A 23,673-nucleotide genomic window follows, 5' to 3' on the forward strand; every position below is an offset into this window, starting at 1 on the left:
TATCTTAATGCTCACAGTAATATTCTAGCATCCATAATCTATCTCATTGTCAGGACAGATAAAGAGCCTAGAACAGTTCCATGTATCCATCTCTTTCAATTAATAGTAAAATAGCACTTTGCTGTCTTTCCTACCTTTCCAGTCTTCTTAGAGGTCACTCCTTTCCACACAGTCTATGGTCTAGCCATGCTGGCCATACTTGTCCTCATACGAAACACTCCCTGTCCTATTTTGCGTGTGTGTGTGCCTTGGCCTTGGTTGACCCACCTCCCACCCATTCTAACATGTTCTCCTGCTTCATCTCTACCTCTTGGAATCTCTGGTTTCCTTTATGATTCAACTCAAGTACCACCAACTAAATGAAGCCTCTCTGGCTCCAATTTCTAGTGCCCTCCAGCCCAAAATTACCTCGTATTTCTTTTGTACATATTCTGTTTATAATTATGTAACTGTGGACAGGCCAATGAGAGCCCAGTCATATGAGCACATGAGCAGCAGGCTTTACCAGATGAAATCACAAGTATTCTGTGACTATTTCTTATATGCTTCCTGAACTGTAAAGGAAAAGCCTCTGGTTACTGAGCTGGAACAGATATTGCAAAAGAAAAGAGAGAGAGAGAGAGAGAGAGAAATGAGCAACCCACTCATTCTTTTTCTTGGCAGTGATCAAGGCAAAGACTGCTATAAGCTTCCAGGTGGGGGAAAAGGCAATAATGGAGGCCACCCTCCTATTGCCACTATGAATGTGTCAGCTGTGTTCGTTGACTCTTGACATTTGTGATTTTCTGCTCTTAGGTGAAAGGAGTATTGGAGAAGGAGCTGATTAAATAATGCCTTGTAAGTCATATATACGCATAAGGACTGGACTCCCATTGGCTAGTCCCCCAATACACTCATCTATGTACTTGTGTCTTCCCAACCAGAATGTAAGATTCCTGAGGGCAAGAATGGTTTTCCCTTTTGCCTTTGTATCCCGATACTTGGAATAATTCCTGCCATATAGTAGACACTTTACAAATGCTTGTTAATTGATTCAATACATACCACCTGTGGAGACCCTTTTTGGGGAAACCTTGGTTTTCTCATCTATAAATGTAGGATGAGCCTTTTAGATCAGAGAATCTGTGCCCGCACTTGTTTCTTCAAGTTAGATTTTCTTATGCCTTTAGTTGCCGAAAATCATATTCCCAGTCTGTTCTAAGCCTAACTAAAATGAATTGTTGAAGAAAGCAGTACCCTGAAGAGACAGGTATCAAACATCCCTCTAACGCTTGAAGATACTGATGTCTTCCGAAAGTACTTCTATCGAAGGTTTACAAACCTTTTCCAGTTTTTTACAAAGCACTTTCCATCAGCGTAGAGCATATAATTATCCTCACTTTACACATCAGGAAAATAAGACTCAGAGCAAATAGCCCAAGATTACGCAGACAGTGTCAGAAATTTGAACCCTGCATGTCTCTGGGACCCTGCATTCTTGTCAGGGCAGGAGCAGGACTGAGACTGAGGACCTATGCATCACTTGGCTGAGAAGTATCCCAAGTTGGTCCCTGGACAAGTACCCCAGACCTAAGAATTATCCAGCAGACCTCAGCAGGCTATGTCCAGGGGGTAGGACAGCACCCAAGTACACAGCCCCCAGTGAGGAAGGAGGTTTTTCTGCTGAGTTTGGGAGGACAGGGAAGAAGCAGGAGGGAGTGGGGAAGCCTCGGGCCCAAGTGCCTTCCACACTTCCCCAACAATTTCCTCTAGGTCTTGTGTGCTTTCCTTCTCCACCCCTTCTCTCTGCCTCTCCTCACACCATCCCCTGCCCTTGCAATAAACTCCTCCTCACCTACACCTTGGATCCTCCCTGCAAAGCTTGTCTTAACCATGAAGTTGCCCAACCATTTCTCCTCAGGTAAGAATGATCTTTCCCACCTTGAATTTCTCCTTGCACTCTCTTTGGTTCTCCTATAATCCCATCCATAGAGCCTCCAGACTGTACACACTTCCCCACCCGCCATCCCCACCAGCACCAGCATTCTGGGCCCTGAGTTAATGCCTTATCTGTCCAGAATTGAGGCTACCCTGTTACTTCTTCATCATTTCTAAATCATGCCTCTGTGGCTCACCCCTCTTTCTTTTTCAGCTTGTCTTTGTTACTCATCTTCCCCCTTTCGAACGTTAAGGGCAGGTAATATTCTGCTCTCTTGTACTGGGATACAAAGTGCCTAGCCCATAGTGAGCACTTAGTACATTCATTCCTATTAGTCTTCTGTATCATTTATGTTCCCCTTTTAGACTATAAGTTCATTGAAGGCAGGACCTGTATCACTTTTCACCTTTGCATCCTCAGGGCTCAATACAATGCTTTGCACTTATGTCAGACTCAAAATAAAATGGGACCTTTTATGTTCAAACATACCTGACCAGGAATCTCCTTTACAATCTTGCCAACAAATAGCCATCTATCCTCTACTTTAAAACCTCTAATGATGGGGAGCTCATTACCTCACAAGATTACCCTTTGTCTTTTGAACTGCTCCGTGTAACCTGGTATCATCTGGAGATTCCTAGTTTAACTCATGGAAATGTTAAGAAATTAATTTTTCTTCCTGCCCAGTTTAAATTGGCCTGTCTTCAACGTGTCTACCCAGTTCTGTCCTGTGGGGTCGGCAAAACTCCCCATGACAGCCCTTCAAATGCTTAAAGATAGCTACCGCATCTCCCCTAAATCTTTTGCCTCTCAGGAACAGCCGTAGAGCTCAGGGGGGTTTGTGGAACCCCCCAAAATAGATCAAACACAAACAGCTGTCCCTCCCCTGCCACCTCTCTTCGAGCCTTCACCCGATGGGCTGCTGCGGTTGAAATACCAGACTGGTGAGGCTGGGCCTTTTCCCAAGCATTCCTCTCAGCCCCAATTACGCAAGCTAAGTCCAGAGGGGGAAATCCATCCCTCTAACTCCCCCTCTCCCAGCTGGGGAGGGGGGGAAAAGCTAACTCAGCCCCCAGTCTCTTCCCCTGGACAGTCTCTGGGGGCTGGAGGCAGGGGGATGGCTGTGGGAGGTGGGGGATGTTGATGGTGTTTGTACAGGCAGAGAGAAGGGGGACAGGAGGGGGAGCAGGAGGAGGAAACCCGTGTGTGCTGACGGCTGGATTCAATTAGGAAGCCAAGTTACGCAGAAGCTAAGCAGAGGCAGAGCTGGAGTCTGGCTATGGTAAGGAGGGAGTAGGGGGGAGGGCAGGAGCAGTGGTGCCCCCTGGGTTGGGACCACCCGCTGGTATCACAGGGGGGCCAGTCCAGTGAGGGGGAAGGGGGTGGCAGCAGTCAAGCCTTCTGGCTCTTGACTCTCAGAGGAGCAGCCCCTAGGGAAAAGCCTGGCCTAGGGTAGAGTTGGGTTGGGTTGTGGAGAATGGAACCTGTAGGAGCATCCAGCGCCATGATACCTGTTTGTTTGTTTGTTTTCCTGGAAAAAGTGACAGATGCCTCAATTTCCCCAACTCTAAAATGAGGTGATTGGAGTAGGTTACTTCCATCTAATAGCCAGCTCTAGGTCCTATAGACTCTTCTGCTCTTATTAGATAGGAGCTTTGGGGATAAGCCTCTTCCCTTCTCTTGTAAAATGAGGGAGTGGATTAGATGATATCTAACATCTCTTCCAGCTCTAAGCCCTATGATTCTCTGCTCTGTGGGATAGGCTTTTTTCTCATCATCCCTTCCCCCAGCCTTCCTGGGGTGTCCCCAGGTACTGAGCTCAGCCAGGCACTTGGCTGGGATGATGCTGTCCCCACGGTGATGGGACCCTGGCCCCCCATGCTTAGAGATGCTCTCCCAACTCCATGTCCCCTACCAGCCAATGAGTCTACTCCTCCTCCTCTTGCTGCTGGGAAGTCTGCCCAGCCACAGCCAGGATGCCCTCCCCATCATGACGGAGGACAAGAATTTCCCCCACCTGGGGGAGAGCTTGCAGCCACCCCCCAGAGCCTGCCCCCCTCGATGCTCCTGCCCCAGGGATGACACCGTGTCCTGCGATGGCCTTGACCTTCGACTCTTCCCCAGTAATATCACCAAGAGTGCCCAGCATCTCTCTCTACAGGTACCATGTCTCAGCTCTCTTGTCCATCTTTTTGCTCCTGGGTCTTAAGACCACTGCTCAGGGCACTGAGCAAACTAGGGGATTCCAGAGAACAGGGTCTTTCTTTCTTTCAGACTAGATGCTCCCTGAGGGCAGGACCATATTTCCTCTCTCTCTCTATATATATATACAGAGAGGCATGAAGGCAGGGCTATTTTATTCCTGCAGGCTTTTTTTTTTAAGTAAAAGGCAGAGAACATCCCCCCCTAAAATCACACACACCCCCTGTGAAGTAGTTTCTGCATGTTTATCCGCACATTTGCCTGGCAGGTAGTATTTAATAAATGTGTATTGACTGACTAACTAGCTGGAGGATATCCCACTGGTTTACCTAGTTGCTGTGAATAGAAGCACCCCAAAACTTTGACTGTGAAGCTTTGGAAATTTCAGCCTTTCGGAAACTAAACTGCAGTCTTAGCATCGAGGGCTCTTGGACAGAGTCATTTTTCTCTCATCCAACTGGGGGCTCGCTGAGGGCAGGGGTGTGTCTCAGGTGAGGAGGCAGTGATGACGTGGCAGGTCCGGGTCTCCCTCAGAATAACCAGCTCCTGGAGATTCCTTACAATGAGCTCTCCCGCCTTTGCTACCTCCGGACTCTCAACCTCCACAATAACCAACTGTCCTCGGAGGGTGAGTGACACCCGGGACCCTTTTATCTCCCCCCTTCTCCTCCTCCTAGTCCACTGCTGCTCCTGCTGCCCCCCTCCCCACCAGACATCAAGGGGTGGGGGAGGGCCAGGCGCCTGAGGCCAGAAGAGGGGGGGCTGCTGGGGGAATCCACCACCAGCTTCCCAGAAACTCCTGTTTGCAGAACAAAACGGAAAAGGGGGAGGGGAGTAGCATGTGGCTTTGGAGCTGAGCCCAGGGCAAGGGGCTGGCTACACAGAGGAGCCTCTGTAGGGGGAGATCAGGCATTCCTGGGTCCTGCACCTTTATATGGGAACCTGAGAAGAGCCCTTGGATTCAGGGTCACAAGACTTTGGTTTGATTCTGGCCCCAACCTCTTACAACTTCCATAGCTTAGGCTAAAGTCCTCCCCTCCCAGCCTCGCCCTGCCAGCCTGGGGTCCCCATCCATAAAATGAGAGAATTGGACTAGGGCAAGACAATCTCCAAGCCCCTTCTTTCCAACTCTAAGTATTGTCATTCTCTTTTCCCCTCACCCCGGGGAAGAGAGGTGTGAAAGACATGCCTGGAGCCTGGTGAAGCTAGCTCCCTCGGGAGGGGCAGAAGCCCTTATTTCAGAGAGGAAGGGAAGCAGGTTCTAGGCCAGTGGGAAGCTGAGGTCAGGGGCCCCATGCTATCCTCTCCTCCTTTGTCTAGGCCTCCCTGATGAAGCCTTCGAGTCTCTGCCTGATCTTCAGTATATTTATCTGGCCAACAACCAGGTTAGAGCAGGGCCTGGGGAGGGGAGGGGAGAGGAGAGGGGCCAGGAGAGACAGGACTCCCCTGCTTGAAGTGGAAATGGATATGGAATCTCCACTTGGCACCCATGTGACTTTGAGAAAGCTCCATCCAGGCCTCAGGGTCCTTTTCTATTAAAGGAGGACACTAGACCAGGGGTGGGGAATCTACAGCCTCAAGCCACCTGTGGCCTTCTAGGTCCTCAAGTGTGGCCCTTGACTGAATCCAAACTTCACAGAACAAATCCCCTTCATAAAAGAATTTGTTCTGTAAAACTGGGACCCAGTCAAAAGTCCACAACCTAAGGACTTAGAAGGCCACAGATGGCCTCAAAGCTGTAGGTTCCCCACCCCTGATAGGGACTGCTGACTCTAAATCCTATGACTGGGCTCCTCCTGATTCCAGTCTAGCTGAGCCAAGAGCCAAGAGCCCAGAAGAGCCTACAGCACTCCCCATCCGACAGAAGGCTAGGCTGCAGGTTACTCAGGCAGTGGGGGCCGGGGAGAGGTTGGGATGCTTCCTTCTGCCTCCCCAAGCCCAAATGCTGTTGTGGAAAGAGGCAGGGCTTCCTGGAATGCTTACTTACAAGTCAAGACATCACCCCATGATGTCAAGGATGGGTCCACTTCAAAAATGAAGGATGAACAATCTCAACTCACTGTGTGATTATAAGCCAGTCATTTCATTTCAATGAATCTCAGTACTGCACCTGTAAAATGGGAATGAGCACATCTGCACAAACTGTGTCCGAGGCAGTCAGTATTATTACATGAGTGATTTGAAATCCAGTCTCATGTATAGGGACGAACCACACTGATTTGGACCAAGTATCGCAGGACTGCTACAGCATCACAATAATCTTGCTCATCGAGGCCATCCATATTCTGCTCATACTGACATCAAGTGTCTGCAGCTGCCCTGTAGAAGGAAGGGCAACTCGTTCTTGGCAATTAGGTGTTGTCATGGTGTATAGTACCCCAGATCTGGAGTCAGGAAGACCTGAGTTAAAATCTCACCTCAGACACTTACTAGCTGTGTGATCCCAGACAGGTTACTTAACCTTTGTTGCCTGCCTCAGTTTCCTCATCTGTAAAGGGGGATAGTAATAGCCTCCGTCTCCCATGGTTGTTGTGAAAATCATATGAGATAATGTATGTAAAGTGCTGGAAAAATGCTCATTATGGCCATGATTATTATTAGTTATTATTAACTAGAAAGGCAGAACCAGGAGCAGTGAGTAGAATGAGCCCAGAGGCAGATTTAGGTTCTGTGGAAGGAGGATTCTCTTATCTATTAGAATTGTCCAAAAGTGGAATGGGCTGCCTTGAGAGGTAGGAATCTCCCCATCATGAGAGTTCTTTAAGTATAGGCCAGATGACAATAATAACAGCCAGCCTTAATATAGCTCTTATGAGGCACTTTACAGACATGTCATTTGATCCTCACAACTTTGGAAGGGAGGTACTCTTATTATCCCCATTTTCCAGATGAGAAAATGAGGCTGAGGTTAAAATACTTGCCCAGGTTCACACAGCTAGTAAGTGTCTAAGGCCAGATTAGAACTCAATCCTTCCTGACTCCAGGCCCAACACACCATCCACTGCATTGCCCAGCTGCCTAATGATGGCTGAGAATATTCTACAGAGATCTTCTTGATTAGATACAGTTTGGACTAAGTGACTCCTGAGGTTCCTTGCAACACTGGGACTTGGTGGTTCTGTGGGAACAAGGGAAGAGAGGGGAATGGATTTACACAGTGCCTACTATGAGCCAGGCACTGTGCTAAGTGCTTTACCAATGTGATCTTATTTCATCCTCCCAATAATCCTGGAAGGTAAGTGCTAGTATGATCCCCATTTTACAGGTGGGGAAACTGAGGCAGCAGTTAAGTGACTTGCCTAGCTGGTGTCCATGACTGGATTGATGTCTTCCCTGACTCCAGTCTCAGTGCTCTAATCTGTGTTTTAAACCTGTGAAGAAGGTTTAGGGAAAGGGAGGACTAAGGGGCCTGGGCTGCTTAGGCTCATAGTGCAGTACAAAGAAATCATCTTGGTCAGAACGCTGGCTCTGCCACTGGCTATCCCTGTGTGACCTCTTAGGCAGATCACAACCTCTTTGGCTACCTTGTTGTAGGTTTTTTTTTTAATCTGTAAAAGGAGGGAGTTGGGCTAGATTAGCTCTAAGGTGCCTTGGAAGGCACTCTCCCTCAGTGAGCCTGAGTGACAGCTTGGTTGTGCTCTGTCAGCTTACTGTGGCACCCCAGTTTCTGCCCCACTCTCTCCGCATTGCTGACCTTGCTGCCAACCAACTGATGGAGATCTACCCACTTACCTTTGGGGAAAAGCCTGAACTCAGGTAAGTAAGCCCTTGTCCTGTTAGTCTGGCATGGGCAGTAGGGGGTGGGGAGAGGAAGGACAAGACCTGGTTCTGGCCTCAGGGAGTCTTTGATTTGAGTGGGTAAAGGCTCAAGGAACCCCTCGTAGGTAGTGGGATCCCCTGGTCTGAGGGCTGAGACATAGACTCTGCTTACAGAGAAGTAGCTGGGCTTGCAGTGGCTCTTCTCTCCCTTTCAGGTCTGTGTATCTTCATGACAACCAGTTGACCAACACAGGTCTCCCATTTGATGCCTTCCGTGGCTCGGAGGCCATCACCACCCTCATCCTCTCCAACAACCAGCTAAGCTATCTCCCACCTAGCTTGCCCTCTTCACTAGTTCGACTCCACCTGCAGGTGCCATGGGGAGGGAGGAAGGAGCCTGGTCAGGGCTGTGTTATTCCCACCCCTTCATCGTGGGCATTAGGTACCCCTGACCCTGCCCTCCCTCCCACAGAACAATCAAATTGTCAAGGTGCCCCGGGGGGCCCTGAGTCGACACTTTCAGCTCCGGGAGCTCTATCTACAGCACAATCGGCTATCTGATGCTGGCCTTGATGCTACCACCTTCAGGTAGGGCTTCCAAGAAACTGGGGTCCCTTCACCACCGATGGGAGCATCTGTGAAGAAGGTGGCTATTTAAGGTCAGTTAGTTGACACTTGCTGAGTGCCTGTTGCATGTCGGGCATTCTCCACAGACAATGGGGAGCCAGAGAGGTTTGGGGGCATAGTCTCGGTAGGGGCAGATAAATAGAACTGTATGACTTCCATGTGAAAACCACTCAAAGTCACAGGGTCAGAGAACTAAAGCCAGCCGGATTTTAGAAGTCAGTTAGCCCTATTGTTTCACCTTAGACATAAGGAGACTCCAACAGAGAGGTCAAGTGACTTCCTCCAGGTCCCATAGGTAGTACAAAGCACAGCCAGGATTTGAACCCAATGTCTGAGCTCTAAGTCCAGCACTTTCCACTGTGTCACCCACCTTCCTCCTGTATGGTAGAAAAAGCACTGGATATGGAGCCAGAGGGATTGGATTCAAATTTGCTGCTTACTAGTTGGGTGACTTTTAAGATGGGTGAGTCATCCTCCTCTCTGGGTTTCAATTTTCCCATCTATTTAAGAAGGGGTTGGAGCAGGTGATCTGTACCGTCTCTGATAGCTCTAAATCATATGATCCAAAGTGTGCTTCAGAAAGGCCAAAAGACTGCTCCAGGGAGGAGAAAGGGACCCTCCCTGTGGGCTGGGATGGTCTGGGAAAGATTCCTGGAGAAGAGTCACAAATCAGGTCAGAGAGAGTAAGCCCATTCTGAATAGCACTGTGAGGTGAGACCTGCCTTCTGTGTAGATCAGAAAGGACACTGGATATGGAGTCTGAACAAGTTGTGTGATCTTGGGTAAGAGGGATGGACTCTGTGATATCTAAGATTCCTTCCAGTCTCCAATCCAGGATCTTCTTGACCCTCAGCAAACTCAAGAGCCTGGAGTACTTAGACCTGTCCAACAACAGGTTGGGTGAGGTGCCAGAGGGGCTACCACCGAGCCTGGTCATTCTGCACCTGGGCAGGAATCAGATCTGTCATGTGCCAGCAGGACGGCTGAGTAGGGCCCGGGGGCTACAGTATCTCTTACTGCAGCACAACCCACTGGGGCCTGGAGGACTGGACCTGGCTGCCTTCCAGGGTCTTCGGGGCCTGCATACCCTGCACCTTTATGCCAACGGGTTGAAACAGATGCCACTGGGACTGCCCCGCCGCCTCCGTGCTCTTATGTTGCCCCACAACCACATCAGTGAACTGGGCCCTCGTGCCTTGGCGGCCACACCCTCTCTGGTTGACCTCAACCTGGCCCACAATCGACTCACCAGTGCACACCTCCACTATCTGGCGTTCAGCCGCCTGGGGCATCTGCAGACCCTTGACCTGGCAGGAAACCGCCTAACATTGCTGCCTCAGGGCTTGCCTGGCAGCCTCCTGGTGCTCAGGCTGCCCAGGAATCAGGTCAACAGCCTGGATCCGGAGCCCATGACCAACTTAAGCATGCTCCAGGAGTTACACCTGGGACATAACAGGCTCCGGGTGGGCTCCATCATGCCTGGGACCTGGCAGGAAGTCCCCAGCCTCAAGGTGAGGGAAGCAAAGGCTCAGAGGGGGTACTTGTGATCCAAGTTGCCCCCATGTCTGACCCTTTCTTCCCTGCAGATCCTGGATCTCAGCCACAATGAACTGTCGTTTGTGCCTCCTGATCTTCCTGAGGCTCTGGAATTCCTGTACCTTCAAGGAAACCGCATCAGCAGTGTGGGTGCCCAAGCCTTTCTCACAACACCCCACCTACGCGCACTTGTCCTCAGGTATCCCCACTCCACCTGAGTACCTCAGCTCTTTGGGAGGGAGGCAGTGTCTTGAGGCAGAAGATGGATGGCCAAAGGACCATAGTCGTTAAGAGACAGAAGGATGTTTAGAAACAACTTAGTCTAATGCTCTTCTTTTACAAGTGGGGAACCTGAGGCCCAGGGAGGGGAACTAATTCCCACTTGAGAAGATTCTGGATCTTTTCCATTTGAATCTAGAATGTAGTTCTTCCCTCTAGATCATGCTACCTGTCTTCACTTGTCAGGGACCTCAGAGGACCGGGGTTTGGCTACGTACTATGACCTTGGACAAGTCACTTAACCCTTCTAGGATTGTAGCTCTGAATCTATAATCCAACGATATTGGGGGATTTGTGTTTCTATCCAAGTCAGGCCAGATACTCTCTGAGGTATTGTCCAATTCAGATTCTGTGCTGCCCACCCCCTCACCCAACACCCTTCCTTTAAGCAGAGAGGCCACTGGGCTAGCTACTGGAATGGCTGGGTTCCTTGGCTGGGGGCAGTTATTTTCCATCTTTGTTGCATCCTATCTTTAAACATACACAGAAACCCACTGCTTCCTTCAGATCCAACCAGCTGCTGACGACCAGCATCTCCCCTGAGGCCTTTCTGAACTTGCTGCATTTAGAGGTGGTGGATACATCAGGAAACCCTGAGCCAGTCCTCATCAGGCTGCCTGAACGGCCCAGACGGCCCCAGGCCCACTGAACCAAGCTGACCATCCCATCTTCCAGCAGGGACCCCCAGAGCCACTGTGCCCAGTTGCTCAGCTGCCTTTCTCTGGGGGCTGCTTTCAGGGCACTTAGTGGCCAATGCTTGCTATCTCTGCAAAGGCCAGTTAGCATGGTGGGTGAGAGTGGGGGCCGGGCACCAAGCTGGCTTTGGAGGACACAAGGTCCCCTTCCACTTTCTGGACGTGTGGGATTTTACTGATGGAGTTGCCCCCTGTGGCCTTTGCCTGGGGATCTTAAAAGACTAGCAAATTCCTGGTAGTGACTGATAAGGGTTGGGGATAGCTAATGCACCTGATGGAAAAACCACCCACCTCCTTGCTGTCCATATGCCACCAGATATCTTTACCCTAGTGACATGACCCTTTCTTCTGTTTGGATATCTGAGTCACAACCGGGGGTTATTCCTGTGCTCCCCGTGCAAATGAAGATTCCCTGCAAATGCTTTGCACACAGGGAGGCTCTCAGTGACCAGGAAGTTTCCTGGTTAGGTGGGGGGGGGGGGGGGTTATAGCAAAGGGTCACAGAGGATGAAACAAAGGACGGAGCTTAGCTGTGTGCAACCCTTGCTCTTTATTGTGTGTGCCTGCTCCCCCCAATCCAAACCCACTCTTCCCCTTGCCAGGGGCACCACAACCAGGGGAGGGTGGAGGTCTGCTCCTCCCCCAGAGGCAATGGGAAGTCTGCCTAACCCGGGAGGGTTGTGTGTCTGCAATTCCTGCAGCTGGCAAGGCAGGCTGAGGATGAGGGAGATGAGTCTGGGGAGAGCCTGGCCCACAGCTCTCGTGCCCAGGCAGAAGTGTTCTTTGGGGTGGGTGCTGGTCAGGTAAGGCTTCTAAGGCTGGGACCTCTAGGTTTCCTAGGAGCCTCAGACTGGTGAAGGAGAAAATAAAGTGCGTGGGAAACTGGTGGAAAAGGGGTGGGACCCAGCCGGAACCTGGTCCCCAGGGCCTTGACCCTTCCTTGATGCCCTCCCATCTCCTTGGGTAGGCTAGGGGACAGAAGCCGGCTCAACTGTGCAAACCACATTCTATGGAGGGGACAATGGGGGCCTGGGAAAGGGAAAATGATGCCTGAGGCACGAGGCACCATCCCTGTGGGCTCAGGAGAGAAAGCCTCTGCCAGCTTGCCTGGCTTTCCAATGAGAAGCTCGGCATGGCACAGTGGGTATAGACGCCTTCATGGTAACTTAAACTTGCTTGTTTCCACAATTCCAATTCCACCAGGATAGGGAGAGAGAAAGAGAGACACCAAGCTCCATCCTGAAGCAGGTGCCACCCCACTTTCTTTTCCCCCAGAGCCTGGGGCCAGGACAGAGAAATTCCCCTCCCTCTTAATGATTGTCAAGTGATTGTCAGAAGATTTGGTCTTGAGCAGAGTCCTCAGGGTAGGCTGGAGAGCACAGAGGGAGCCTGGGGCTCTCCTGTTCAACCATCTCCCATGACCTTCTTCCTAACACTCTGGGACCCTATATCTGCTCCCAGAATCCAGCTGCCTTTGTTCCCTGGACTGGGGGAAGCCCAGGGACCTGGGTATAGTCCTGATGATACCATCACCTCCGAAGCTGCTGAAGCTGAGAAGAAAGCCCACCCCAGACATCAGTGTTAGGGTTGTGAGTGAGAGGAGGTCTGACATGTCCCTGGTCAGAGCTGAGATGGGGCAGGCCTGTTTATACTGGGCTTCCACCTCACTGAAAAGCTCTAGTTAATTCTCAAGTCAGAGATGGGGCAGGAGAAAGAGACAAAGATTATGAATGTGTGGGAGAGAAGTCCCTCCTCCCAGTTAAAGGCTTGCTGGTCAGCACCCCCACACTCTCACCTCTCTCTCCACTAGGTTCCGTTTGTACAGAGCTTCCTTGGCTGCATCCTGTTGGGAACACAGTTATCCATCAATTCCCTAGCTTGGCCTGTGGCCTAGCACCCAGAATGGAGGGTACTCGTTGCCCTACAGAGGCCCATGATGTTCCCCAAGCCTTACCCTGTTGCCATCACTGCCCAGGCGTCGGGCGGCCTCGGTGTAGTACTGCAGGTACCGTTCCAGCTGAGCGTGGTATTCTGGAAGGCCAGACAGAGAGCGATGAGGACCAGCATAGTGGCTCACCCAGTTCTGTCCCCACCAAAGCCTAGGGAAAATCGGGAAAGGACCTGACTTCTTGGGCAAAATCCTGTTCTGCTCCCACCATTCACTGCCTTCCAAGGTGTAGGGAGAACTCCATTCTCTCACCACCACCCACCTTTTGTGGGGCTCAGGGAAGGACTAAACCCTACCCACCCATACCCCCTGGTAGGGCTCAGAGAGAGGGCTCCAGATGCAGCTCCTGACATGGCCCAGGGTGGGGCAGGAGGGATGCCCCACCCTGCCTGTCTGGACACTTCTTACCTCTCCTGATGCCTGGCCCTCCCTGTTCTAGTTGTGATCTCTGCCACTGGCTGTGCTGCACAAGGTCCTGGTACTGCTGGGCCAGCTCCCCAGGCACTGCCCGCCGGGTCTGCTTGTATGCCACAATCTGCCAAACACCAGCTGGGAGTGAGGGCCCAGACACCCCTTCTTCTTGGGAGAGAGCTTTAGAAAGCCTCCCATGAAGAGGGAACACTTGGAGGACACTGCCCTGTGGAGCCATGCCTCAGCAGACAGTGGGAAGAGAGGCCCTGACAGCCCCTGCCCCAGTGCTATTACGCACCTTCCTCTCTAGCCGTTCCCGGTCAAAGGCCATGATGCTGAGGCTCTGTAAGTTGCGGGCTGGTCGGCTGTTCGATTCAATGAAACAAATAACTCTCTGGGGGATGAGTATGAAGTCACACAGCCCCATCAATCTTGGCCCAGCCACTTACTTGCCCCCTTGATCCCGTCCAGAAGCAGGGATGGGTGGGGCCTTTGCCTTGGGTGCTGCCATCTGCTCAGGGTGGAACAGGAGGAAGATAAATGAATAGGTCTCATCAGGTTCCCTTTCTCCTCAGATACCTGAGTCTCATTGGTTCTCAAAGGCCATCCCATTTCTATCCCAATGCTTTCGTATCTTCCATTGTGTGCCCTCTTCTTCCCTCTTCTATGTTCTTGGTCCCTTTGTCCACTAGCTCCTCACCGGGGGAAGAGGGTCAATGACCAGCCATCTCTCTGTGACAGTGTCTAGCTGCTGTGAAGTCAGTGGCTCCCGAAGGCGAACCATCACCTCAAGCCGTCCTCCTGTGGGGCGACGGCCATCCAGGATCTGGGGAGGAGAGAAGTTAAGCTGTTGGCAAGACAGGATACAAGGGACAAGGAATTAGTGGGAGAGGAGGCAAGGGAGAATGAGATACCTCAAGGATTTCCCGGATCTCACAGGCTGACTCCAAGCCTTCTAGCTTGAGCTGGGCAGTGCCCAGGGTACGATCTGGCTTGAAGAGTCCCCTGCAGAGGAGATATGGCCATGGAATAGGAACCCTCATGCCAGCTTGTCCCACTCTGTCCTGGCTGCGCTCTCACTCACCCCTTGTGCACCACTTCAAATTTGATTCCTTTGGTTTGGATGGCACGCTTGAAGCCCCGGTGTCCCCGCTGGATAAAAAGCTTGAACTGCTCTTTGAACTCTGCCCAGGAAAGAAGGGGAGAAGAGGCAGCCAGCTGTCAGATCCCAGCCCCTTTGGCCAGACTTCCAGCATGGCAAGGAGCCTCCCCCCAAGCCCTTCACTTACCTGGGGAGGCCGCGCTCTTTACCACACTGGTCCTGTCTTTCTGAGCTTCCTCCTATGTTGAGAGAGTGGCTGGGCGGCGGTCAGAGGGCCACCCCCTTTGTCCCACCCCTAAGACCTTAGCCCTCTCAGGGAAGAAGAGAGCATCCTCCCTCAATCCCAGGTCTGCTCAAGCCCAGCCCTTCAACCACCTTAAGCAGAACACCTAAGGCCCTTGGGACTCAGTTCTCCATCTCCCCTCCCTCCCTCCAAAGTCCGCACTCACTGCATTGGGATAGGGGAAGTCAAATCGCACGAAGGCATCCAGGTCACTGGGGGACACCCCTGTAATGAAGGCCTGGGGTCAAGGCTCCTTCAGCCAGGTGGAAAAACAAAGCAGGAAGAGGGGGCAAGGGAGAAAGCAGCCCTAAGAGCCAGCCCTCTCCTTCCCCCTCCCACCTGCAGAGTCGTTACCTGGCGGTGTGGGAAGGTTGATGCCCTTCACTATGAACAGAAGCATGTCACTGCTGCTGAGCTCTGGAAAGATCCTAGAAGAAGAGTCATGGCAGAATGGGGTAGGGGCCCCAGAGGAGGTGGGCAAACACCCCAAGACTGGGGCAGCCCATGGTTCACTAGTCCTGGGGCTGGAGGGGAGACCAGAGAGAATCCACAAAGGGTCTTACTTGACCACACTGAAGGTCCTTTGCTCGTAGTGGAACTTGGGAAGCGGGAAGCCCCGGCTGTGGGCTTGCTTCAGAATCTCCATGCTCTTTTTACAGTCCTCAGCCATTTTCTCAAACCTTGGGGAGGTAAAGGAGAGAAAAAGACATTTAAGGGACAGTGAGGCAGGGCCCCTTCCAAAGTCTCCTTCTCTGCCCCTGCCATAGCCTAAATAACCTCGGAGTGCACATATCTATGGAGAAATTCAGAGCTGGGAAAGAAGGAAGACACATATTTAGTACATTTGACAGAGGCAGCTGAAGACATGGTGGAGAGAGTGCTAAACTCAGTAAGACCTGAGTTCAAACCCTGCCTCAGACACTTCCTAGCTGGGTGACCCTGGGCAGGTCACTTAATCTCTGCCTCATCTGCTTCCCATCTGTAAAATGGGAATGATAATAACAGCATCTATTCCACAGAGTTGCTGTGAGAACCACACAAGTGATTATATGTAAAGTGCTTTCTACCTGCTAATGCCACCTGCTAATATTATCATCATTTCCTGACTAGATGCAAGGCACATGTGAGGTTTATCGCTTTATTTGGCGCATTTAAACACATGATTCTGAGAAAGGGTCCCTAAGCTTCACCAGATTGTTCACGTTAAGAACACGTGGATCAGATGAACTCCAAGGTTCTTTCCAACTCTAGATGCTACATTGTGACTGAGGGGAGAAGACAGGAAAGGAGATGAAACTCACTTGCTGGTTTCCACAACATTTCCCAGGTGGGTGAACTGGTTGGAGTACTTTAGGCACATCTTGGTGAGGGGAAGAGACAAATGGAGAATTAGAGAAGCCACTGTCTCGGGGTCCAGGACTATCATCTCTCCAGTGGTCTCCTCCTAAGCTCAGCCCCTACTTCCCATACCTCATGCTGCTGCCTCATCAACTTGGTGAGCTCCGCATAACGCCCAGCCTCCTCCAAAGAGATGGCTGCACCAGGTCGCTGGGCTAGAGTGAAATCTTCTTTATTGACAGGTGCTGGTGGCACCTGAAAAGGACATGGGGTGGTGTGAGGGGGGAAAACACAGTGAGGGCATCCCCGAGAAATGCCAAGCCCTCACCTTGGTGATATCGACAGGCAGTCCATTAAGTGAAGCCTCCAGCATGGGCTCCAGTCCCTTGGCTTGACGAAGAAAGAGCTTTGCACCTTCCAGGTCATTCTTTTGCTTGGCTCGCAAGGCTGCTTGCAACAGCTGCTTCTTTCTTCCTTCCAGGAAAGCCAGCTGTTGCTGGGCTATAAGGCAGGGAAAGGAGCGAGAAGCCAGCTCTGGACACCACCAGGGAGCACACCACCCACCAGGCCCTGCCTCTGGGGGAGAGGGAACCTACCTCTGGGGGAGCCTTTCACAGCCACTTTCCCAGCAGGGCCAGTTCCTGGCACAGAGGGCCGGGGGGCCTGGGGTTTGGGTTGTGGAGAAGGAAGGGAGTGGGTGCTCAGCTGGCATGGAGGGAACAACAAAGAAAACAAGTAGTGGCACTGCCTATCTATGTAACTTCAAGGTGCCCACTACCCAAAGTTGCTAACCCAACAGTTCTGGGCAATGACTAATAATGAAACCTTCCACTTTTATACCCTTTTAAGGTTTACAAAACACAACCAATCTTGTGCAAACATTACAAGCCTCATCTTACAGATAAAGAGACTAAGGCCCAGGGTAACACAGGTGACAGATGTCACATCTCCCAGCACCTTCATATGACATCATGTTGCCTCCATTCTGGGGGGTACATACCCTGTTCCAAACTTACCATCCTCCCCTGCCTCCACCTCTCTCTCATACCTTTTTTGTCTCTTCTTCCTCCTCATCCTGGTTGGCCAACCGCATGGCAGTCTCAAGAACCCCGACCAGGCTTTGCTGTGTGGGTGTGGCTGCTTCCAGGCCCTGGATTGGAGGGAAACCTGGCCCACATCAAGAGCAAAACACACCAATCAGCACCATACTTTAGAGGTTCCGGCTATCATGGACTTTTCCACCCCAACAAAGATTGCTGACAGCATACTGGGATAACATAAACATCTACAGTCAGTCACAGACCACAAACCTCCCAGAAGCAATTCGCTCACAGATTCATGGGCCAATACAGACACCTAAAACCAATGACTCCCAAACAATTCTGACCAATACCCCTGTCCCGCTCCCCAGAGGAGGGAGTATAAGTGCCCTATCCCTTGGGCCAGTTCACAGCTCTCCAAAGAACCTGGCTCCTTCTTGTTCCCAGGTCAGAGCAGACGCTGGGTGCCAGCTTCTCTTGAGCCCCGCACTCAGGGACTGCCCCAACAGGCCCAGTCTTGCCTGGCACCTACCTGGCGGAACAGGCAGTTCAGCCACATCCACAGATCTACCCGACTTGTGGGCCCGGATGGCATCCTGATATTGCTGTAGGAAAAAGGCAGTTTGACTAGTAAAGCTGACAAAGAAGAAAATGATAAATAGAGGAGCTGTGGGGAAACAGGTGCAATGGTGAGCTGCTTGTAAAACCATGAACTGGGTCAGCCATTCTGGAAAGCAGTTTGGAACTATGCCTCCAAAGTCATTAAACTGTTTGTGCCCTTTGACCCAGCAACCCTGATACTAGGTCTATATTCCAAAGAGATCAAAGAGGAAAAGGACTCCTATGCACAAAAATGTTTATAGCAGCTCTTTTTATGGGAGCAAAGAATTGGAAACTAAAGAGGGTTGGAAACCTATTAGGGAATGGCTAAACGAACAAAAGCATATGAACATGATACAATATTAATGCACCTTAAAAAATGACAAACTGAACCATTTCAGCACAAACAGTTCAGAAGATCTCTATGAAACGACAGAAACTGAAGTGAAAACTAGCTATGATGATAACAACGCTACAAAGAGAAACCATAATTCTGGAGGGCCAAGGATGGAGCACAATATTGACCTCATCAGAAAGGTGGTGGACATAAGATTCAGAATGAGACAGACATTTTTGGGCATGTCCAATAAATGTGGGAATTCATTTTGATGGACTATGCATATCTGTTATGAGGATTTTAAAGTGTTCACTTTGCAGAGGGAGGATGAAAAGAAAAAGACTAGCTAAGCCTGAACCTGGTTCCACTCTTGGCCTAGACCCTCACTTTGACTATGCGGTCGTGCATCCGGGCCTTGCGATCATCCCCTTTGTCCTTGGCCTGCCCTGCAGCCACCCGATAACGCTCCATCCGCTGTTCCAAGGCCTCCAGCAGGGTCCGTGGAGGTGGGGGCATCTCTAGAGAGGAGCAGAAAAGCTCAGTGATTAGCTGGTTGCTATGTCACTCCTCCTTTCCTTCTCACTCTTTGGGTTCCCCTGGCCTTGGAATTCTGAGCTCCTCAGTTCCCACCAGTGGTTCTCAGCAGCTCAGCTGGCTCTGTTAGTTCTTCCCTGAAGGGACTGTGCTTACCTGGCATAGAAGGGGAGACAGTGGCAGTACCAGAAGTAGAAGCAGGAGGCTGGGGCCCTGGGGATGGCAAGGTCTTGAGCATCTGATCTGTAAACCAAGAGGACCAGTTATTCAAACCAACAAGCCTATACTGAGTCCCTCATCCTATGCTAGGTGTGGCAGGAATACAAAGTTATAGGACATTGCCCTTGGCATGTCCTTGAAGACTCATGCCCTAACAGTTCAGCCCCTTCCAAAATGCCATAGGGAACAGTCCTTACCAGGTGGAGGAGGTAGCCGGGATAGGTCCACAGCCTCACCCCTAGTCATTGCTTCCAGGACAGCATCAAAGCTCTAGGGGAAGAATGGAGGAGATGGGGAGACAGCAGTAGCTATCTCAGCGACAGAACAGAGAAGAAATGGGCCAGGTGAGGCCCAAAATCCCCACCCTCTATCATATCTTACCTTGGCCACACGGTAATACTTAGCAGCAGCTTCAGAATCCCCCTCCTGCTTAGAGTGCAAGGCGGCCCTTTTGTACGCTAGCTGCCGCTCCTGCAACAGGGCCAGGGACCCAGGACCAGCACCTATGCACAGAAGATATTGGCCAAAGGAGTTGACAACTCAAGCTGCTTGAAGAATTTCTTTTAAAAAAATTTTTTTTCCAATTATGTGTAAAAAATTTTTAACATTTAAAAAAATTTTGAGTTCCAAATTCTCTCCCCTCCCCCCTTACTGAGAAGGCAAGCAATTTGATATAGGTTATACATGTTCAGTCATGCAAAACATATTTTCATATTAGTCATGTTGTTTAAGAAAACACAGACCCCCCCCCCAAAAAAAAACAAGAAAAATTTTAAAAATATGCTTCAATCTGCATTCAGACTCCATTAGTTCTTTCTCTGCATGTAGACAGCTTTTTTTTATCATGAATTCTGGGAACTTCCAAGAAGGATGGGGAATAGTTAATGCTCAAAGGATTGTAGGGGAACAGGAGTACAGAAAAGAAAATGGAACTTTGCATTCTTCTTCACCTTATCTTGGGGATCAAGAATTATCGCCTATTAAGAACTATTCTCAACTCCCAGACCAGTCAAAGGTCATGCCAGACTTACCAGAGCTCACAGGTGAGGTTACAGGTACTGGCTTCTCAGTCAACCCAGAGCCATAACTGGGGGGCACAGACAGTGTTTTAGGGGGAACAGATGGCAGTTGTTGTCGAGTGGGCTGGGTAGGTATGGTACTCTGTGTGGGTGGAACCTCTGGTGTAGGTGTCAGGCTCTTCCCCACAGCCACAGGAGGTGGGATGTCCTCTTCATTGATGCTACGTCCCTTCTTAACAGAGACCAGCATATTCTCTAAAGTCTGAAGAGAAGAGAAATCTTGGTTCAGTCTGAGGCAGAGCCAGCTCAGAATGAAATTGAGCTATGGAACAAGGACCCCTCCTGCTCACCTTGACGCCTCGCTCATATCTCCGGACCTTGGAACTGTCCCCAGCCTGCTTGGCATTGGTGATGGCAGTCTGGTACATGGCCAGTCTTTCAGCCAAGGTGGTTTCCATGCCAGAACTGCTAGGGCTGACCTTAGGTTGTGGAAGACTGAGTGACTGCAGGAGAATATAGGGGTCACTGACTGTGAGAGAGGGATAAATCGTGCCCCAGGCCCAAGAATTGTTCCTCCTGGGAAACATTCCACTTGCTGCAGGATCTGTCCCATACCTGGTCCCTAGAATAACATCTTGGCTTTTAGCTCATCCTGGGACAGGGCTTAGCCCATGAGATCCACAGGATTTAAAGCCAGAAGGGGCCTTTAGGGATGACCTTTGAGGAGCTGTCCTCTATGCAGGGACAACTAGGTGATGCAGTAGATACAGTGCTAGGCCTAAAGTCAGGAAGACTTATCATCCTGAGTTCAAATCCAGGCTTCGACAATTCCTAGCTGTGTTACCCTGGGCAAATCATTTAATCTTTTTTTTGCTTCAGTTTCCTCATCTGTAAGAACAGGGATAATAACAGTACTTACCTCTCAAAATCAAATATGATACTATTTGTAAAGTGCTTAGCACAGCTCATAGTAGGCTCTATATAAATATTAGCCATGGTGATGATGATGAGGGTTAAGGAAACTGCTTGCTCTGGAGGGAACTCTGGGAATCACACACACAGCAAACCAAAGAGAGATAGACAGCAACATACCTTGTCCAGAGGAAGGCTCTGGGTATCTTGGGACTCCTCTCTTTCCCCAAGGACTTCATTGAGCTCTGCCTAAAGACACACACATAGAAAGGGATAAGGGCTGGAGAATCTTGGTTAATATCCAGTATTCACTCACACACATCACTCAGCTCAGTTCTGTTAGGAAAAGAAGTGGGAAGCCCCTGGTATAGCCTTCCCCAGAATGTAGACAGAACCATGTGATCTGTGACAGTGAAAATGTCACATGATGGGGACAAGAGGCAGCTCTCTGGGTAGGATGGGGTGGGATAGAACTTGCTTCTAGGATTCCTGGCTCCATCAGAGTCCCAAGCTAGCAGTGTTGTTGCCATATTCCCTCTTACCCACCCTGCCCCACACATGGGCAGAACATATCTATTTGGAAGACCCTTCATGCATGAAGAAGTGATTCAAGTCTCTTCCTCACCAGAAGCTCATCATCATCTTCCACATCATCATCATCCTCTTCCCCTTCTTCTTCATCCAGGTCCTTCATACACAGGGAGGCCATCTTTTCAATTGTCTCCATAGGCAAAGGAGCTAAAAAGAAAACAAACATAAATGTAATTCAGGACCCCTTAGCTATCCCAATCACACTGCTCCACGTCCTACTCTGAATAAGGCTTTTCAGTGGTGCTCAGGATTTGCAGGGTATATGGGACAATGGCAAGCAAGGAAGAGGGAGAACTTCAGGATGGAGAGTAAGGGATGGACAGAAGCAGATATCCTAGGCTTCAGGTGCATAAAAAAACAACTCCCAACAGGCAGTGGGGACCCCCTCACCTTTGCTTTTGAGCTCCTGAGGTGGCTGGGCCCCTACCAAGGCCATGAACTCTGCTTCAAGGTCACCACTGTCACTGTCTTCAGGAATCATCATCCCATCAGGGGAGAAATCCACCAGAAGGCCCAGCTTCAGGGCAAGGGAAAAAGACCCAAATAAGGCCAAAGCTCAAAGTGACATCCAGCCACTACCAGTCCAAGTTACAGGCCCCACCCCATTGGCCTGGGATTATCACAGTCTCTACTGTTACTGACCACAGCTACTTTCTCCATTTTCTGTTCACACCACCAATCACCTATTTTCCTTTGGAGGGGTATTAGAACTATTTTATAAAGGGTCAAATTGGGAGGGAAAAGTTCATTATCCTTGGTACAAAGTCTAGATACCTTTTAGATCTTCTCTGAGGATACAACAAGTATGTATGAGGATTCCTGAAAGGAGATATACCATCCCAAGGAAAAAGTTCCCCCAAATGCATAGATTCAAAAATCTGGATGAGAGGGATTGGTGGGAAGCACTTTGCCTTCAAGGTGGGTCCCAGGCAGATACCTTCCTCAGGCACCCCAGGAAACATGAACATTTGAATGGGACCTTGAAGAACCTTAAGGGATGTCAATGAACTCCTGTTTTCAGGACTGCCTCCTGTTTAGGGAGGCCCAGAGAAATGCTGGCACCCTGGACAGCAGCCAGTTCCATCTTCTCATAGACTTTGGGGCAAAGGGCAAGGACCTGAAGCCTAGCTCCACCCCAGGGATTAGGTAGCATGGACTTCGGCCTGAGTCTGAGCCTAGCTCCCAGGAAGACCATAACATAAATTTCCTGGGCCAAGTTCAACAGGAAAAACAGGCCTGTTGGCTTCCCATCACCAGATGGCAAAGTGAGGCCACCTCCCTGTTATCTGCTGTGAACCTCATCCCTAACACCTCTCAGCACCCTGGGACTGGGCTAGGGCAGATTAGGGAGGGAAGGGTCCAGAGAAACATCCCAGGGTGGTTTCCATCATCGGCTCTGGCCTACCTTACCGTCCCCCACCCTGACCCCTCAAAAAGCTACAGGTGTCTCAGTCCTCAGGGCCAAGGCAGGAGGGAAGATGGGGGAGGGGAGAAGGAAAGACTGATTCTGCCCGGGTAGAAACAGGAGAACTGCACAGGAGGCAGGGGGAGGAAAGAGCCAAACCTCCCAGGAGACAAGGGGTCCGAGCCGGGGAGAACAAAGGGGGCGGGGCCTGGGAGGCTGCGGGAGAGAGGGGCCAGAGGGGGCGGGGCCGGGGAGAGGGGGCAGAGAGAGGCCAAGGAGGGGGGATGGGGGAAGGGAAGGGAGCGAGGCCTCGCTGAGGGCAGGGAGGAGGGGGACAGAGGGATCGGGTAGGGGAGGACGCCGAGGGGCGGTAAGAAGGCCAAGCCTCCGGGGAAGGGGGCTGCAGGGGGCGGGGCCAGACGGGTCAGCACCACCAGAAGGGACAAAGGGGGCGGGACCGGGGAGGACGGAGGGAAGCTGGGCCAGAGAGGGCAGAGAAGTGGGGAGAGAGCCAGAGGGAGCGAGCAATGGAGGGCAAAGAGCGAAGGGGCCAGGCCTCTCTTGGGGGAGGGGAGGCCTCACCTGTCTGGCTGTGGCCGCGCCGCGTCCTGGGGGTCTCGGGGCCGCCTTCTTCTTATGCATGTTTCCTTCGGGGCTGGAGTGGGCAGGGGGGCGGGGACCCCAGGACCGCCCTCCCTCGTCGGTTCACTTCCGGCTAGGCCCCGTCCCCCCCGCCCGGTGCACACCCCGCCTCCCTCCGTGCCAGCGGGCACAAGACGCGCCGGCGCGGGAGGACGGGAGGGCGGGGCTTGCAATTCCGGAGGAGCGCTCAATCCTCCCTCCCGCCCGAGCTCACCCTGCGTGCACATTCGCGCATGCGCACCTGGCCCGACTTGCCCGGGTGAGGCCGGGGTATTG

The 23,673-nt window shown here is 51.2% G+C and overlaps 3 protein-coding genes across 6 annotated transcripts in view; 2 read left to right on the forward strand and 1 right to left on the reverse strand.

The window, feature by feature from the left end:
* Positions 1–2,924: 2,924 nt before the first annotated feature.
* PODNL1 (podocan like 1) lies at positions 2,925–11,545 on the forward strand. Of its 2 annotated transcripts, none has more exons than XM_072602145.1 (10): positions 2,925–3,200; positions 3,837–4,079; positions 4,655–4,748; positions 5,441–5,505; positions 7,767–7,876; positions 8,095–8,251; positions 8,352–8,467; positions 9,360–10,017; positions 10,093–10,241; positions 10,809–10,940. In XM_072602145.1, the coding sequence occupies exons 1-10, from the start codon at positions 3,198–3,200 to the stop codon at positions 10,843–10,845; spliced, it is 1,632 nt and encodes a 543-aa protein (XP_072458246.1). In that variant the 5' UTR covers positions 2,925–3,197; the 3' UTR covers positions 10,846–10,940. The 2 variants fall into 2 exon arrangements, with proteins under 2 accessions (XP_072458246.1, XP_072458245.1); XM_072602144.1 differs by having other exon boundaries at positions 2,926–3,200; positions 10,829–11,545.
* On the reverse strand, positions 4,259–23,475 carry CC2D1A (coiled-coil and C2 domain containing 1A). Of its 3 annotated transcripts, none has more exons than XM_072602129.1 (29): positions 23,338–23,475; positions 21,741–21,867; positions 21,385–21,497; positions 20,940–21,008; positions 20,198–20,350; positions 19,860–20,109; positions 19,210–19,331; positions 19,026–19,098; positions 18,766–18,852; positions 18,463–18,593; positions 17,671–17,743; positions 17,147–17,265; positions 16,695–16,803; positions 16,427–16,599; positions 16,231–16,353; positions 16,062–16,120; positions 15,324–15,440; positions 15,115–15,188; positions 14,927–14,985; positions 14,665–14,716; positions 14,460–14,559; positions 14,290–14,380; positions 14,076–14,201; positions 13,825–13,886; positions 13,674–13,740; positions 13,373–13,499; positions 12,971–13,047; positions 12,812–12,859; positions 4,259–6,230 (listed from the first exon to the last, which is right to left on the reverse strand). In XM_072602129.1, exons 1-29 carry the CDS (start codon positions 23,395–23,397, stop codon positions 6,219–6,221), a joined length of 2,853 nt encoding a protein of 950 aa, XP_072458230.1. In that variant the 5' UTR covers positions 23,398–23,475; the 3' UTR covers positions 4,259–6,218. The 3 variants fall into 3 exon arrangements, with proteins under 3 accessions (XP_072458230.1, XP_072458229.1, XP_072458231.1); XM_072602128.1 differs by lacking the exon at positions 4,259–6,230 and adding an exon at positions 11,548–12,566; XM_072602130.1 differs by lacking the exons at positions 4,259–6,230; positions 23,338–23,475 and adding exons at positions 11,548–12,566; positions 22,125–22,228.
* The window catches only part of BRME1 (break repair meiotic recombinase recruitment factor 1), a 43,216-nt gene continuing 42,934 nt past the window's right edge, over positions 23,392–23,673 (forward strand). Inside the window, 1 exon segment of the mRNA XM_072602131.1 lies at positions 23,392–23,671. Within this exon segment, the coding sequence (XP_072458232.1) occupies positions 23,392–23,671 (280 nt within the window).

This window comes from Notamacropus eugenii, chromosome 4 (genome assembly GCF_028372415.1).
Source record: "Notamacropus eugenii isolate mMacEug1 chromosome 4, mMacEug1.pri_v2, whole genome shotgun sequence".
Taxonomy (NCBI): Eukaryota; Metazoa; Chordata; class Mammalia; order Diprotodontia; family Macropodidae; genus Notamacropus; species Notamacropus eugenii.